Source organism: Arachis duranensis, chromosome 5 (genome assembly GCF_000817695.3).
Source record: "Arachis duranensis cultivar V14167 chromosome 5, aradu.V14167.gnm2.J7QH, whole genome shotgun sequence".
In the NCBI taxonomy this organism is placed as follows: Eukaryota; Viridiplantae; Streptophyta; class Magnoliopsida; order Fabales; family Fabaceae; genus Arachis; species Arachis duranensis.
The window spans coordinates 4,417,313-4,433,596 of NC_029776.3; the positions used below are offsets into that span (position 1 = coordinate 4,417,313).

The 16,284-nt window shown below is 37.5% G+C and overlaps 4 protein-coding genes across 4 annotated transcripts; all 4 read right to left on the reverse strand.

Annotated features, from left to right (window-relative positions):
* Positions 1-973: 973 nt before the first annotated feature.
* On the reverse strand, positions 974-2,883 carry LOC107487478 (thaumatin-like protein 1). Its single transcript, XM_016108123.3, has 3 exons — positions 2,584-2,883; positions 1,775-2,480; positions 974-1,585 (listed from the first exon to the last, which is right to left on the reverse strand). Exons 1-3 carry the CDS (start codon positions 2,663-2,665, stop codon positions 1,441-1,443), a joined length of 933 nt encoding a protein of 310 aa, XP_015963609.1. The 5' UTR covers positions 2,666-2,883; the 3' UTR covers positions 974-1,440.
* A 2,065-nt stretch (positions 2,884-4,948) lies between these two features.
* Positions 4,949-6,158, reverse strand: LOC107487479 (cold shock domain-containing protein 3). The gene is made up of 2 exons (XM_052261408.1): positions 5,456-6,158; positions 4,949-5,380 (listed from the first exon to the last, which is right to left on the reverse strand). The coding sequence occupies exons 1-2, from the start codon at positions 5,985-5,987 to the stop codon at positions 5,211-5,213; spliced, it is 702 nt and encodes a 233-aa protein (XP_052117368.1). The 5' UTR covers positions 5,988-6,158; the 3' UTR covers positions 4,949-5,210.
* Positions 6,159-7,123: 965 nt separating this feature from the next.
* LOC107487480 (ferredoxin--NADP reductase, leaf isozyme, chloroplastic) lies at positions 7,124-9,764 on the reverse strand. Its single transcript, XM_016108127.3, has 9 exons — positions 9,552-9,764; positions 9,233-9,467; positions 9,021-9,154; positions 8,826-8,904; positions 8,625-8,716; positions 8,441-8,518; positions 7,738-7,800; positions 7,418-7,652; positions 7,124-7,327 (listed from the first exon to the last, which is right to left on the reverse strand). Exons 1-9 carry the CDS (start codon positions 9,657-9,659, stop codon positions 7,260-7,262), a joined length of 1,092 nt encoding a protein of 363 aa, XP_015963613.1. The 5' UTR covers positions 9,660-9,764; the 3' UTR covers positions 7,124-7,259.
* A 1,061-nt stretch (positions 9,765-10,825) lies between these two features.
* On the reverse strand, positions 10,826-11,365 carry LOC107487310 (uncharacterized). Its single transcript, XM_016107929.1, has one exon. It carries the CDS (start codon positions 11,363-11,365, stop codon positions 10,826-10,828), a length of 540 nt encoding a protein of 179 aa, XP_015963415.1.
* Between the last annotated feature and the right edge of the window lie 4,919 nt (positions 11,366-16,284).

A 16,284-nucleotide genomic window follows, 5' to 3' on the forward strand; every position in this document is an offset into this window, starting at 1 on the left:
TGTTTTATTTAAATTGGGCCAATTTTAAAGTCCATTGTTCATGTTATTCAAAAAAATTATTAGTTTCCTAGTATAACCCTAAAGACTTTTAGGATAACAGAGTGGACGCACTACTTCTAAATTAATCTCGATAATTAGAATAAAAAGTCTTAATTTAAACTAATTTGTCCATATTTACTATCGTAAAGAATTTTATTGAATTTTTTTTAAGAATTAATATTTCTAAAATAAAATTTTTTAGAGTTTTTATATGTCACTTTACTCTATTTTGATTTATACATAATGATAATAACGATGATATAAGAAATGAATTCAAAGTACCAATAAAATATAACTTAAATGACATAGTCTCTCTATCTTCTAACCTAGAAGTCTCGGGTTAGAGTCTCATTTTTAACTTTGAAAAAAAAAAAAAAACCGAATTCAAGGTGTAACTTTAAGGTGAGCACTCTTGTTGAGTAGCAAAATATAGCCATCGTCTTAAGGTGAAGATGCCAAATGAAAAAGCCCAAAAGTGATGAAAATATTAAGCAACCGATGTTGGCTGAGTATAATCAAAGTAAATAACTTGTGGTATTACAAGGATTCCAACATCACATCAACAACATTATGATAAAATATCATTCTTTGTAATTTGTTACTCCATCATTTTTTTTTATTCAAAATATCAAATCACACAACTTTGTTTTATCGCTTCTGACCTTGATTAAAACTTGTGGTAGCTAAAGATTGGAACGCGCAAACCAACTGACAATTAACTGAAAGCCAAATTAATGTAAACAAGTTCTCAATTAATCAAGTTTCACTTAACAAATGTCTATACATATAGATAGATACATATGGTTTATATATTATAGTTTAGTTTTATCCTTAGATACGTAGAAGCATATCAATTCTGGAAAGCAAGTTAAAGGAGAACATATTTAGTTGGCGCCATTAGGAAGCAGTTGCCAATAATAATAAAAAATAGAAATTATATGCGAATCAAAATCGTACTCCATAATTTTATTAATAATTAATCCGATGTTCATATTTACAATTGGAGCAAAAAAAATTGATCCCCCACTGGCTACTACTAATTGATGTTTCTTTATTTATATTCGTTAAAAAGGAAGATAAAAATTCCTAAAGTGTGTATTCCTGTTTGAGTGACTCGATGCCGTAGATAGAAGACAAGAGATGATGAATGGCCAAGATGATGTAACAATTGATGCCTAAATTCTTTGTCTTGTATGTGTGGTTGAACCAATTAATATAATAATAATTAAGGTCCTCAAGACTCAAGTTGAAATCCTTGGTCAGGTAGTGCTGATTGTATCTTGAATTTTGAGCACCAACTTGATGCTTGCTAGTTGATACCCTCCTCCTAGCTATAGAGGACTCAAGTTGAAGGCACTCTAATCAAATAATTAATAAGGTATAGAGGGTTGTAAGTAGTAACTAATTGAGTTGGCAGAAACGCCAAAACCCAACCAAGAGAGAGATGGCAATAATCATGTTGAATACGACGTCGTTGTTGTCCACACGATGAGATCCCGACACTTGCACCGCCACGGGATATTTCCCATTCCCCGATTTGATCGAACTGCATCATAACACAATAATTAACAATCCAAAATATGAACACAAGCTGGCTATATCACACGGAATGTGTTGTTATGTGTTATACATCATGGACGGTGCAAATATTCATAAACCTAATCTTACATCAATTTCCTATATAAATAATAAATTAATAGTAAAAACTCAAGTATTTTATTTAAATTGAAATTACCTAGTGGAAGGGGAAGGACAGAAAGTGATAAGGTAATCAGAAGAGGCACATGTGAAGGTGCTTGAGCCGTCATCGTAGGCGTAGCTATAGGCGCGTGGGCACGCGCTCTTGAAGAACTGCGAGTACGAGCTTGGCTTGCATGTGTCAGGGCTACCGAATGCTCCGCTGCAACAATATGAAGGATCCCCAAATGCTTCACACGCGCTTTTACACGCCACGCTCTCCTCACCGCCGTTACTACTACTCATCACCTTCAGTTCCGTCGGACATGCACTGTTCAAGTCCACCACGCACCCCGTCGCCGAGCAGTTTCCGCCGCCGCTTCCGCCCTGAGGCTCGATTATCATCGGCAGATTGTACCCGTCCACGAGACTCACGTCGAAGAAGTCCAGCCCCCCGGCGCCGTTCAGTGTGAACTCCGCCAGGGTGGCGGGAGGGGCCGCTCCACCGCCGGAGCATTCCATGGTGGAGGAGCCGCAGTCGCCGGTGACGCAGGTGAATTTTCCGGTGGTGGTGTTTTGAGTGCAGAGGGTGCGGCCCCAGAGACGGCCGGACCAGGCAGCGGGGACAGCGACGGCGTTGGACTCTCCAGGCTGGAGGGCGAAGCCGGTGGTGGAGAGAGGAGCGGTTCCGGCGCCGGATAAAATGCCTGGCCAAACAGTGTAACTGCACTTGTTTACTATTGTGAATGTTGCTGAATACGAACCTGTACAACATTAAAAGAAAACAACACAACACAATATTAATGTTTAGAACTAAGACAAATTTGATTAATTATGTATTGTAACTTATGAATATTTGGTTCAGACCTGTTAGGAATTGGAATAAGAATAGAATGAAGAAAGCAGAAATAGGGGCCGTAGCAGCATGTTGATAAATTGAAGCGGCCATAGTTGGGTTGGGTGGAGGGAATAACAAATAATAAGGTTGCCTTTTAAGGAGGGTATTTTGAATGTTGTGTAGTGTATGACTTAGGAGGGAACTCGTTTTATAGAGATTAAAACGTGGGGACCATGTGACTTTGTAGGCCCACAGGGCACAGGCTCACTTTAACATTGCACATGCATCATCTGCATCAATAAACCGCCATTGGACCAGTGCTCAAGTGAGGTCGGTACAGTTTATATATTTTTTATCAAATGATTTTAAGTTGGATCTAAGGAACCTCATATAGTAATATATGTGCGGAGGGTTATCTAAGGAATCAATTCTAATGGTGACAGAAAGCCACAGAGATTGGAGGGAACACACAAAGGACGGCTACGAATTTACATGCACGCAAAACTATAAGAATACTGAATATAATAATAAGGAATGAGACCTAGCGATTAGGGAAATTGTGATGAAGATGAGTCTCAGTTTGGTATTTATCAACAGTCAAATATAAGTAGTGCATCAGTGCAGTAACTAATTTCATGTGATTTTTGTACCCTTCATAGTTGATACTTCCTTCGAGATTCCGCGTGACTTCTCTGTCTTCAATTTTAATAAAGTATGCATGATCGTTTTTCTATAATCGATTCTCTCTGTTTTTGTTCCATATAATAACACTTGATATTCAGGACCGCGTGGCATGAGAATTTATTGGTTCAAAATATAAACGATCAACAAGATATTTTCCTTCATGCATAAAGTAGATGCTCTTTGCCTTCTAAAAGAATAAGACCGTCCCTTCATTGAAGCTATTGCAGTTCTTCAGTTTACTTTCCCGTTAACATATTGCCTTTTTTATTCTTTTTGGTCGGGTGGGCCGCTGGGGTTGAGGGTTCTGGGCTTAATGTGGATTGGATGATTGGATTTAGGGGAGGCTTCAAATGGATTTGGACAATTTTTTTAATTTAGAGTACGTTCTTTTGGTCACGTTTTATGTCATTAAACCTTAATTTGGTCTTGGGAGTAGGTTTTTTATTCATATAATTGCACATGAGAACCAGCCCAGAAAGTAGAAGGGGTCGATGATAGTACCCCTGTGGCACCGGAGAGTATATAACAAAAGGGCCAATTGTACCCCTCTTGGGCCAGAATCGGAAATGCAACCTTATCCTTTGGAGAATAGCATTAGATTTCCAAACTGTTCCTAATCCAGAACATAATTGATACACGAAATGCAGTATTATTATAAGGTTGATATAAATAATCTAATCTCAAGCCCCCCTCGCCCCCAAAAACATTTTTTAAAGAAAAAGGGATATATCACTAAGCATTTAAATTATACAGAAATTAGTCTTGATTTCGTGTACATACCAATTAGAAAGCAAAAAATAAAATAGAATAAAAAATCATATGTCACAGATGCAAGCAACCAAGTTGGTTGTATCTGCGAAGAGCAAGTTGTGGTTTTACATTGGCTCGTGGAGCCACTTAACATCCACAAGCGAAAGGTCAAAAACCCTGAACAGCACAATAATTGAGCCCTTAAAGCGCCTGTGGGATACATAACGTTACCACCTAAGGCTGATGTCCCTAACTATTTCTTCCCTATCAACGAAAAGGCCATAGGTAAAAGACAAACACCCGATATCAAGATACTATATAAAAATAAACGGTTCCAGGTTCAATCATCTCCACAAGTTGCTTGACTTTATACTCGCTCAATACATCACAGGTTGAAAGCAATTGCAAGCCAACATGATAAAAATATATATTAGATACCCCACCCCAATTTGCAACGGGATCTAGCATGTTGCACTATATTTGTTCTAGGAATCTAGAGAATCAGCAATCACATGCTCTATCAACTAAATGTTGCAAGGTCAAGACATAATATAAAAAAATTGACACTTCTCCTCATGTTCACCACAGAACTTGTCAACATCTACAATACACACAGATGGAATTGTTCAGCGGGTAAACTACAGCTTGATCATTGAGCTCAATACCATTAGACCTTACTCAACCAACAAGTACTTCAATCAATCCTTAATTCCATTGTATGAAGTTTCAATCCAATATTGGAAATAAGAACCAATGATTCACGGTACAAGGCCACACACTCAACGGTATAGTACTAGGAAACGTCACTACATTCAAAGTCATGACCTTATTCTGCTACCAGAAAAACCAGAATGAGATTTTAAAAGCTCCAGAGGAAGACATGAATATTTCACAATCAAGATAACTAAACAAGTAGATCAAGAATGCAAATATTAAAACAGGAATAAGAAAGCAGTAAGATAAGAAAAATCAGGATTTTTTGCATCCCATCCTATAAAGCATCAAGCCATCAGTTAAAGAAGCAAAATTGCATGCGAAAACCATTAAGAACCAGGAGAAATCCTATGTGTAATTCTAGAATTTGATAAACCAAAAGAAAAAGTTACTGATACTGGGCTAAAAGGTAATTAACAAGTACTGTGAAAAAAGGCTCAAAAAAGAAGAGTATGTACTATTCCTCCTTGTCTTGTCTTTTTCCCCAATTCACTTATTTTATTTTTCTTTAACCAGAGGCCTCAACGCACTCCCTAGCAAAATGCCCAGGTTTCCCACAATTGAAGCACGTGCTCTTTCCACCGTTTCCACCAGCACCGGAACCACCTTCTCTGTTGCAATCCCTAGCCAAGTGACCAACCTCACCACACCTATAGCAACCACCACCGTTACCGCCACCTCCGCTGCAGTCCCTCGCCATGTGCCCAAACTCACCGCACTTAAAGCAACCACCGCCATTACCGCCACCGCCACCGCCACCTCCACTGCAATCCCTCGCCATGTGCCCGAACTCGCCGCATTTAAAGCAGCCCCCACCGTTTGCTCCTCCTCCGCCGCCTCCACTGACGCAATCCCTAGCCATGTGTCCGAATCCGCCGCAACTGTAGCATGCACCGCCGCCGCCGCCACCACCGCCATTGCCAGCACGGCTGCAATCCCTAGCAAGATGACCGAAATCACCACACTGGTAACAGGCTCCGCCGCCTCCTCCTCCTCCAGCACCAGCGCTGCGTCTGTTATCGTTACCGGCGCGAGCAGAGTCGTGAGCGGAGCGCAGAGGCGCGCCATTGGGGCCAGTGACGTCAAGAGCCTTGGGCTTGTCGCTGTTGTCAGCAATGGAGAACTCGACGCGATCGCCATCAACTAGGGTTCGGAAAGCGCCATCGGATTGGATGGAGGAGTGGTGGACGAAGAGGTCGTCACCGCCTTGGTCGGGCTTGATGAAGCCGAAACCCTTGGAGTTGCTGAACCACTGAACGACGCCGCTGTACCTCTCTTCAGCCATTTGGGAATTGGAAAGAGGCCAAAGCGAAAACCCTAGAAATTTTGTCAGAGACGAAGTCTAAGCAATCAATGAATATATATAGTTGGAGTTAGTTGGGAGAAGAAACGGTGGCGCAGATTAGCGTCAACTTCGTAAAACCCTAACTACACTCCGCGTCTCTTCTAATACTTTATCTTTTCATAATCTACGGTTACTAATTCTATCCCCACTAGATTCCCAAAAATCCACAAACAAAAGAGATATCTAATGTTGTGTTAATTTAAATTGATTAACAAGATCTTAGGGGTATCTAAAACGTCTAACATATATGTTGCAATTTTAGTCAAAGATCCTAAAGATACTAGGCTGATTTGTTTTAACTTTTAAGTTAGTATAAATCAGAGTTATCAACAATAAAATATTCGAATTAGATTAGTTCAAGTTTTTATTTTTAAAATAAGAAAATTTTGCCAATATATACACACTTGATAATTAAAAGTTATATTTTAAAAACTAATTTTTATAAATTATCTGTAAAAAAAATAAAATTTACCCAACCAAATCTTAAGTAAAACTTATTATTATTATAATTGAAAAATTAAGAAACGAAATAAGCTTCATACTCCACTTATCTAGTACCTCAATACTCAGCTGTATATGTTCTGTTGACCAAGCCATCATGAAACTGAAACCCAATTGTTACAAAGGTTTCTGACGATACAAGTCTATATACAAATTTCTTATTGCCAACTTAATCCTAGCACCAAACTATTAATATAATTGCTCTTTCTCTGCATAGAAGCTATGCTGTGAAAATACCTCGTATTTTATCCATCTCTTCTGCATATCTAGACTTAAACATTTACTCCTAATGCATCTCTTAGGCATGATCTTCAGCCACCATGAACTCATTTATTGATGGCCAAGTTAACCCTTATATTGACCACCTTCAAGATCCAGCACTACTGAATGTTTCTAATGTTTGTGAAATCAAATTTAGTTTCAATTTAAATGTCTCAAAAGTGATACAAAATAGCTTACTGAAAACAAATTATTGCTTTATAACTATACCGTGTCGAAACTATGATTTTAATCATTAAGGAAACTATATGGTATTAAAGAAATCCTCACAAAAGATATGGTAGGAAACTGGTAAATAAAACAATGTTGCCTTCATCTATATTATTTGTATGACCCTCAAAATGATGAAGTGGTTTCATGAAGGAGGAGAAAATCATGATGATAATAGAAAAACTAACATGGCTTTATATCTACAGAAAGTGATCATATAAATTAGTAGACTTCCACATTCCATTGCTCTGCCTTCTTCAATTGCCTCTTGTATTCAGTCCAATCAATGCCTACAACACAAAGAACACACCATGATCAATCAAGTTTTTTCTCTTGATAAAATCCAAGTTAAAGTGACAAAGTAGATTCATGTTTGTTACCATCTCTGGCAGCAAGTGAAACCATGATGTCATCAATTCCTTTTTCCATGCCTTTGAGTCCACACATGTATACAAAAGTGTTGTCTTTCTTAAGTAACTCCCAAAGCTCTTCTGCATATTGAGCCATTCTGGTTTGGATGTACATCTTCTCTCCCTTCTCGTTCGTTTGCTCTCTGCTCACTGCGAAGTCAAGCCTGAATTTCTCAGGGTTTTTCTCCTTCATCTTCTCAAATTCCTGCCCCATGTAAAGGTTGACAGTTATTAATATCTATCAGCAAATGCATGTCCCACAAAAACATGATTTTGTATAGCCACCTCACCTCCTTGTATAGCAGTGAGCTGCTTGTAGGGACACCCAAGAAGAGCCATGCCAAACCATTGAACTGCATACATTAAATCATGTCTCAAAACTTGGTTAATTTAATTATGAACTATTAAGGGCAACCCGGTGCACAAGCGTCCCGCGTTTAACGCAGGGTCCGGGAAAGGGCCGCAACCAAGGTTGTAATGTACGCAGCCTAACCTGATAATTATATCAGTGGCTGTTTCCACGGCTTGAACCCGTGACCTTGAGGTCACGTGGAGACAACTCATCCGCTGCTCCGAGGCTCCCCTTCTTAATTATGAACTATTGCTTAGTTAAAACATTTACAAGTTATACTTATTAGCAACAAATGTAATTTTATTTCCTTATTATAGCCTTTCATAATTGCATCTGACATAAGGGACTACACTTACTAAGGTGATACTGGTCAAATGAAACCAGCAGATACAAACATATTTACCACATTAAAATTTTCTTGTTTCTAAAGCAACAAATGCTTTATTTTGCCTATGCTTACTAGCTAAGCATAGTTGATAATTCTTAAAATATCCACAGAGATAGAATTAAGCATTTCCATTTAGTTGGAATGAAATAGGGAAGCATCATAGACTTTGAGCATATACATACAATGTATTTACATAGCCATTTTCACTGTCTAGGCATCAGATTTGGTTTCAATTTTTTTGTGGCTCACTTACCTTATAATCATCGTGCTTCTCGAAGAACATTTTCCATAAAAACGAACGGAATGGGGCAATTCCAGTTCCAGTTGCCAACTGCATAGAAAAATTTGCATGATCAGCTATGAAATTCAAAACAGCAATGATGAGTAAACAAAGGGATCATCAAACACTGCATTTTTGAATTAAAATGATGATGTACCATGATGATAGTAGCATTGGGATCTTTTGGCATAAGCATTTCTTTCCCCACAGGTCCAGTAATCTTTACTTCAGCTCCTGGTTTCAAGTCACCTGAATAAACAGCAACATAAGTTCCAAAAAGAAAGGCTAAAATTTAAACCTGAATTTCTTTAAGAAACATACTATAGAAATATTGAAAACTCAAACTATTGATCCTTACATAGGAAATTTGAGCAGACTCCCTTGACAAGTTCTCCATTTTCATTTGTATACACAAGACGTTTCACACATAGAGAAACCTGGGTGAGTGAATGAAAGCATCATATCAAATATATGAGATTGCAGAGAAATTGAAGTATGAATGGAACAAAAGGGTAAAACCCAAATCATGATAGGTCTCCAAAATAGGACTCACAGTTTTTGAGTCTCCAAAATCACCAAGAGCACTGCTAGCAATAGAATACAATCTGAGCTTGTGAGGCTTTCCATTCTTGTCAATGCCATCTGGAATCACCCCAATTGATTGTCCTTCTCTGTAAGGAACCTCTCCTGAAACAATAATTACAATCAAATATTTGTTGAATTGTAAAAAGGGATGAGAGCATGCATGATTATATAAATAAATACCCTCTGTGCTGAAGACCATGTGCCAAGTTTCACCAGGTGCATCATCCCCAGTGATCTTAGTGTTGAGCAAGCATCTTCCAATGTATGGCTCCTTGGGTTTGAACTTGTTCACAACAACACCTTCTTCCTGCTTCTTGGAAATCTTTTCAACCTTAGCAGGTGCCTCAGTTGTGACCTGAGCTCTGATGGGAACCACTCTTCCACTGATACAAACATCTCTATACTGCAATGTAACCTGGCAATTCACAAACACCACCACAGATCATCATATTCATAGTTCTTGAATTGCACCCTTAATTAAGTGCTTCAAAAGATGTACCTTTTTGAAGAGGAGTCTATGTGGGGAAGCAATAGAGGTTGTTGTGGTTGGAATAGAGGTGGATTTAGTGGATGGAAATGAGACTGCAGCAGTTACTGCAGTAGCCATGTTTGCTGTGACAGAAAACTAACAAGCTAGGACGATGATGAAATGTGTTTCAGTGAAGTACGAAAAAGTAAGATCAGATTTTTTAGATTCAGTGGATGAGATTTGTGATCCAAGAGTAAGGATAAAGTCTACGTGGTATATATATGTTACCCCCAACATTGGAACTCTATTTCTTTCACTATTTATCATGCTTTTAATTTGTCTCGATTAATTCCTCAATTATCAAGTACCCAAATTAAATTATGTCCTATTCTTCAGGTTTAGATAGTTTGGTTTTCTGTATGATGATGCAATTTCAACCAATTTTCATCGGGTGCATATAACTATCTAAGTATAAGATTTACCTAAATTTATGTGTTGTTGACTAATTTTGTATTAGTGTGTTTTTTCTTATATATAAACTATAAAGTTTGCTGTTAGAGTAAAAGTTTACACATTTTAAGTTATATTTATAAAATTTTATATCATTTAAAATAATTTGATTTGATTTACTATTTATTGTAAAAATAACGAATCTCAAATAGAATTAATTTTGAAGGAAGAAATTGCATTATAATATAAAATGGATTAGTTATTTCTAAAATTGAGTTTTTTTTTTGTCAAATAAAATTGAGTTTTTTTTTTGTCTTTGGCCCAATGCCAAACCAAACAAGAGATCGGGTCGGGTCAGAAGCCAACACAACCCTATGCTATTGGTGTAGCACCTGCTCTCCTCATTCGTCTCTTTCGCTCTCCAACACTCGGGTGTTCATCAGCTGCGCAGCCATTACCACCGTCTGACCGCCGACGATCCCAGAGGCTGCGCTGGCAGCGTATCTCGCCGCCCCGCTGCCTAAGATCTTCAGTTCTACCACAACGTAGTCCTTTTCGTTCGCTGTAACTATCGATTTTCACCGTCGCCGTCTGATGCTTTTGTCTGCCGGTGAAGCCCTTTTCCGTCGCATGACTGCCATGATTCGTCGTCGCTAAGGAAATTCCAGTTGGTTTCTCTGCCGCGTCGAATTTCTCCTTCCCTTGTTGACTGTCTTGCCCAGGTGTGATAGCGTTATTCAGGAAGACGTTTCTCCTTTCCGGCGAAGTCGCATCAGTACCTTTGATAACTAAGAGAGGGTTTAGAGTTCCGGAATTTGGCATCAGGCCTCTCTGTCACATTGAATCCCCGAAATTCAGATTTTCTTGCCTTTGAATTCTAGAATGCATCCGTTCTGGTTCAAAGCTTCACTCCTTAATTGTTCTGTTATTTCTCGTGGGGGCTTCCGTCTCCAGTTTTCCTCCAATCGACCTGTCAGGGAACATTTTGCCACTCCATTAGCGACTTTATTTCCCTCTCTAGGGACCCATGTAAAGCCACAATTGGACAGACTCTCAGCCAGAAGAAAAATATCTCGAAGAATTGATTCTACCTCTCCTATATAAGTCTTTGATTTCACTGCTTGCACAAGAGGTAAATTGTCCGATTCTATTAAAATTTGCTCCATATTAAGATTTGTGGCTAGAATTAGTGCCCTTCTCATTGCTTCTGCTTCTGCTGCCAGGCTAGAATAAGCTCTGATTCTCATTGATTCTCCTATTAACAATTTTCCGGAATTGTCTCGAATCACAACTGCAGTTGCTCCCTCTGCCGTCGATCTACTATACACACCGTCTACGTTAGTCTTCAGCCAGTCCCCCGGTGGAGGTCTCCAGGTAATGCTCCTTCTGCTCATATTTCTGTTCTGGTTTTTCCTGAGCTACTCCTTTTTTGCATTACTTCCCTGATTTTTGATTCTAGGATTTTAGTTTTGATGATGGAGCATTGGGGTTGGGATTAGTATTTTGGAATACAGCCTGGTTTCTCATTTTTCAAATCTCGCAACTTAGCATTCCAATTCTTCCAATCAGATTATCTGCCTCTTCCTTTCCTTGTCTTATAATTTTCCTGCACATTTCAATCAGCCATTTTGCAAAAGACTTGATTGTCTCTGGTGTTGGTAGACATTGACTCTGTGCTCCAAACCATGTTGCTCTAGTCCACTGGCATAGAAGAATTCCATGCTCCGTTGTCTCTATTCCTTCCCTGCAAATTTGACAGATAGGAGGATTAGTTATTTTCTTTTTAAATAAGTTGTTATATACTGGTATTATATCATGTGCCGCTTTCCATAAAAACATTCTTATCTTCGACGGAACATTCATTTCCCATCTCTTTCCAAAGATCCGTCATATCTGTGCTTGTTGAGGTTCCGCTCTTTCGCTGCCTTTTTTTTCCTTCTTTGCCACATAATATCCTGTCTTAACTGTGTAACCCCCATCCCATTTGAAAGGCCATATTAGTCTGTCTTCGCTCCTCAGTAGACTTATGGGTGTTTGCAGAATTTTGTTGCTTATGTTCTCCGGGAATAATTCTGTTATTCTTTCTTGTTTCCATCATTCTCCCTCGATGATGAGCTCGTTTACTCTATCTACTGAGTGATTTCTGTTCAAAAGGATTTTTACCCATGCCCATAACCCAGTTGTCTTCCCATATTTTTACTTTTGAGCCCTTTCCAATACTCCATATCCCATTCCTTCTCAAGAAGTCCCTGTCTTGGATAAGACTTTTCCATGCCCATGATCTTCTACTCTCGATGCCAGCTTCCCAAAAATCACTATCCTCAAAATATATTGCTTTTAGAATTTTTACCCATATTGCATTTGGATGTTCAATCACCCCCCATGCTTACTTGGCTAGATAGGATAAATTCTGACACTGTAAGTCTCTAAAACCTAACCTGCCATCCATCTTGCTTTTGCAAATTAATGAGCGGATAATTTATACGCTTTTTGGCATTGTTTTTAGGTAGTTTTTAGTATAATCTAGCTACTTTCAGGGATGTTTTCATTAGTTTTTATGCTAAATTCACATTTCTGGACTTTACTATGAGTTTGTGTGTTTTTCTATGATTTCAGGTAATTTCTAGCTGAAATTGAGGGATCTGAGCAAAACTCTGATAAAGGCTGACAAAGGAATGCTGATGCTGTTGGATTCTGACCTCCCTGCACTCGAAATAGATTTTATGGAGCTACAGAACTCCAAATGGCACGCTCTCAACGACATTGGAAAGTAGACATCCAGAGCTTTTCAGAAATATATAATAGTCCATACTTTATTCGTGATTAGATGACGTAAACTGGCGCTCAAGGCCAGTTCCATGCTGCATTCTGGAGTCAAACGCCAAAAACACGTCATGAACCAGAGTTGAACACCAAAAATACGTTACAACTTGGTGTTCAAATCCAAAAGAAGCATTAGCTCATGTAAAGTTCAAGCTCAGCCCAAGCACACACCAAGTGGGCCCCGGAAGTAGATTTCTGCATCAATTACTTACTTCTGTAAACCCTAGTAGCTAGTCTAGTATAAATAGGACTTTTTACTATTGTATTCAGTGTATTTGACCATTCGGTCTTTTGACCATAGGTCCTTCTCCCTATTTTCGAATTCATATCATATTTTGGGGGCTGGCCATTCGGCCATGCCTGGACCTTCACTTATGTATTTTCAACAGTGGAGTCTATACACACCATAGATTAAGGGTGTGGAGCTCTGCTGTACCTCAAGTTTTAATGCAATTACTACTATTTTCTATTCAATTCGATTTATTCCTGTTCTAAGATACCATTCGTACTTCAACCTGATGGATGTGATGATCCGTGACAATCATCATCATCCGTCCCTATGAACGCGTGCCTGACAACCACTTTCGTTCTACAAGCGAAAGCTAGAGTGTGTATCTCTTGGATTCCTGATGCACGACGCATGGTTGCCCTCGCCTGACAACCGATCCTTCCATTCCGTGAGATCAGAGTCTTCGTGGTATAAGCTAGAATTGATAGCGGCATTCATGAGAATCCGGAAAGTCTAAACCTTGTCTGTGGTATTCCGAGTAGGATTCCAGGATTGAATGACTGTGACGAGCTTCAAACTCGGGATTGTTGGGCGCGATGACAAACGCAAAAGAATTAAGGGATTCTATTCTGACATGATCGAGAACTGACAGATGATTAGCCGTGCCGTGACAGAGCATTTGGACCTTTTCACTGATAGGATGGGATGTAGCCATTGACAACGGTGATGCCCTACATACAGCTTGCCATGGAAAGGAGTAAGAAGGATTGGATGAAGGTAGTAGGAAAGTAGAGATTCAGAAGGAGCACAGCATCTTCATACGCCTATCTGAAACTCCCATCAATGATTTACATAAGTATTTCTATCTTTATTTTCAGTTTATTTATTATTAATATTCGAAAACTCTCTCACCATTTATTATCTTCCTGACTGAGATCTACAAGATGACCATAGCTTGCTTCATACCAACAATCTCTATGGGATCGACCCTTACTCACGTAAGGTTTATTACTTGGACGACCCAGTACACTTGCTGGTTAGTTGAGCGAAGTTGTGAAATTATGTTTAGAGCATGGTATTGAGCACCAAGTTTTTGGGGCCATTACTTGGGAATCAATTTTGAACAACAATATAAGTATGAATCACAATTTCGTCCACCAAGTTTTTGGCGCCGTTGCCGGGGATTGTTCGAGTATGGACAACTGACGGTTCATCTTGTTGCTCAGATTAGGTAATTTTTTTTTATTTTCTTTTCAAAAAATTTTTTTCAAAATTTTCCCTTTGTTTTCAAAAAATCCTTCAGAGTTTTTAAGAATGAATTCTAGAGTTTCAAAATGGTATACTAAAGCTTGGCTGGCCATCAAGCTTTAGACTAACCTGGTATGATTCTTGGGATTTTGATTGAGGACTTTGAATTCATTACTTCCTTTTTCCTATATGTTTTTCGAAAAAAATAAAATAAAATCCAAAAAAATAATAAAATTATAAAAATAAAAAATATTTTTGTGTTTCTTGTTTGAATCTTATGTCATGTTTTAAGTTTGGTATCAATTGCATATTCATTTTGTTCTTGCAATTTTTGAAAATTCATGCATTCATAGTGTTCTTCATGATCTTCAAGTTGTTCTTGGTAAGTCTTCTTGTTTGATCTTGATGTTTTCTTGTTTTGTGTCTTTTATTATTTTTCATGTGCATCTTTGCATTTATATTGTCTAAGCATTAAAGATTTCTAAGTTTGGTATCTTGCATGTTTTCTTTGCATCAAAAATTTTTCAAAAATATGTTCTTGATGTTCATCATGATCTTCAAAGTGTTCTTGGTGTTCATCTTGACATTCATAGTGTTCTTGCATGCATCATTGGTTTTGATCCAAAATTTTCATGTTTTGGGTCATATTTGTGTTTTTCTCTCTCATCATTAAAAATTCAAAAATAAAAAAATATCTTTTCCTTTTTTCTCTCAAAATTTCGAAAATTTGGGTAATTAGTTGTTTCTTGTAAGTCAAGTCAAATTTTCAAATTTTAAAAAAAACTTTATCTTTTCAAAACTTTTTCAAAAAAATTAAATCTTTTTCATTTTTCTTATTAATTTACGAAAATCCTTTAAATTATTTTTCAAAAATCGTTTTCTTAGTTTTATCCTTATTTTCAAAAATTATGCTAACAATTAATGTGATTGATTCAAAAATTTGAAGTTTGTTACTTTCTTGTTAAGAAAGGTTCAATCTTTAAATTCTAGGATCTTATCTTTTAGTTTCTTGTTAGTCAAGTAATTAATTTTAATTTAAAAAAAAATAATAAATCTTTCCTAACCATATCCTTTTAATCATATCTTTTTATCTTATCTTTTATATCATATCCTTTTCAAAATTTTATCTTTTTCAAAAAAAAAATTTGATTTTAAAATATCTTTTCTAACTTTTTATCTTCTTATCTTTTCAAAATTAATTTTCAAATCTTTTTCAACTAACTATTTGACTTTTTGTTTGTTTCTTATCTTTTTCAAAACCACCTAACAACTTTTCTCTCTCTAATTTTTGAAAATACCTCCCTCTTTTTCAAAAATTCTTTTCAATTAACTAATTGTTTTAAATTTTAATTTTAATTTTATTTCTTATCTTAATTTTCGAAAATCATTAACTCCTTTTCAAAATTATTTTCAAAAACTTCTATCTCTCATCTTATCCTATTTATTTACTCATTTACTAACACTTCTCTTCATCTCAAATCTCTACCCCCTATCCTTACCCTTGTGTTTGGATTCTCCTTTCTTTATTCCCTTTCTTTTTCTACTAACAATAAGGAACCTCTTTACTGTGACATAGAGGATTCCTCTTCTTTTTCTGCTCTCTTCTCTTTCATATGAGCAGGAACAAGAAAAAAGGCATTCTTGTTGAAGCTGACCCAGAACCTAAAAGGACTCTGAAGAGGAAACTAAGAGAAGCTAAATTACAACAATCCAGAGACAACCTTGCTGAAATTTTCGAACAAGAAAAGGAGATGGCAGCCGAACCCAACAACAATAATGCAAGGAGGATGCTTGGTGATTATACTACACCTACTTCCAAGTTTGATGGAAGAAGCATCTCAATTCCTGCCATAGGAGCAAATAATTTTGAGCTGAAACCTCAATTAGTTGCTCTGATGCAACAGAGCTGCAAGTTTCATGGACTTCCATCAGAAGATCCCTACCAGTTCTTAACTGAGTTCTTGCAGATCTATGAGACTGTTAAGACTAATGGAGTAGATCCTGAAGTCTACA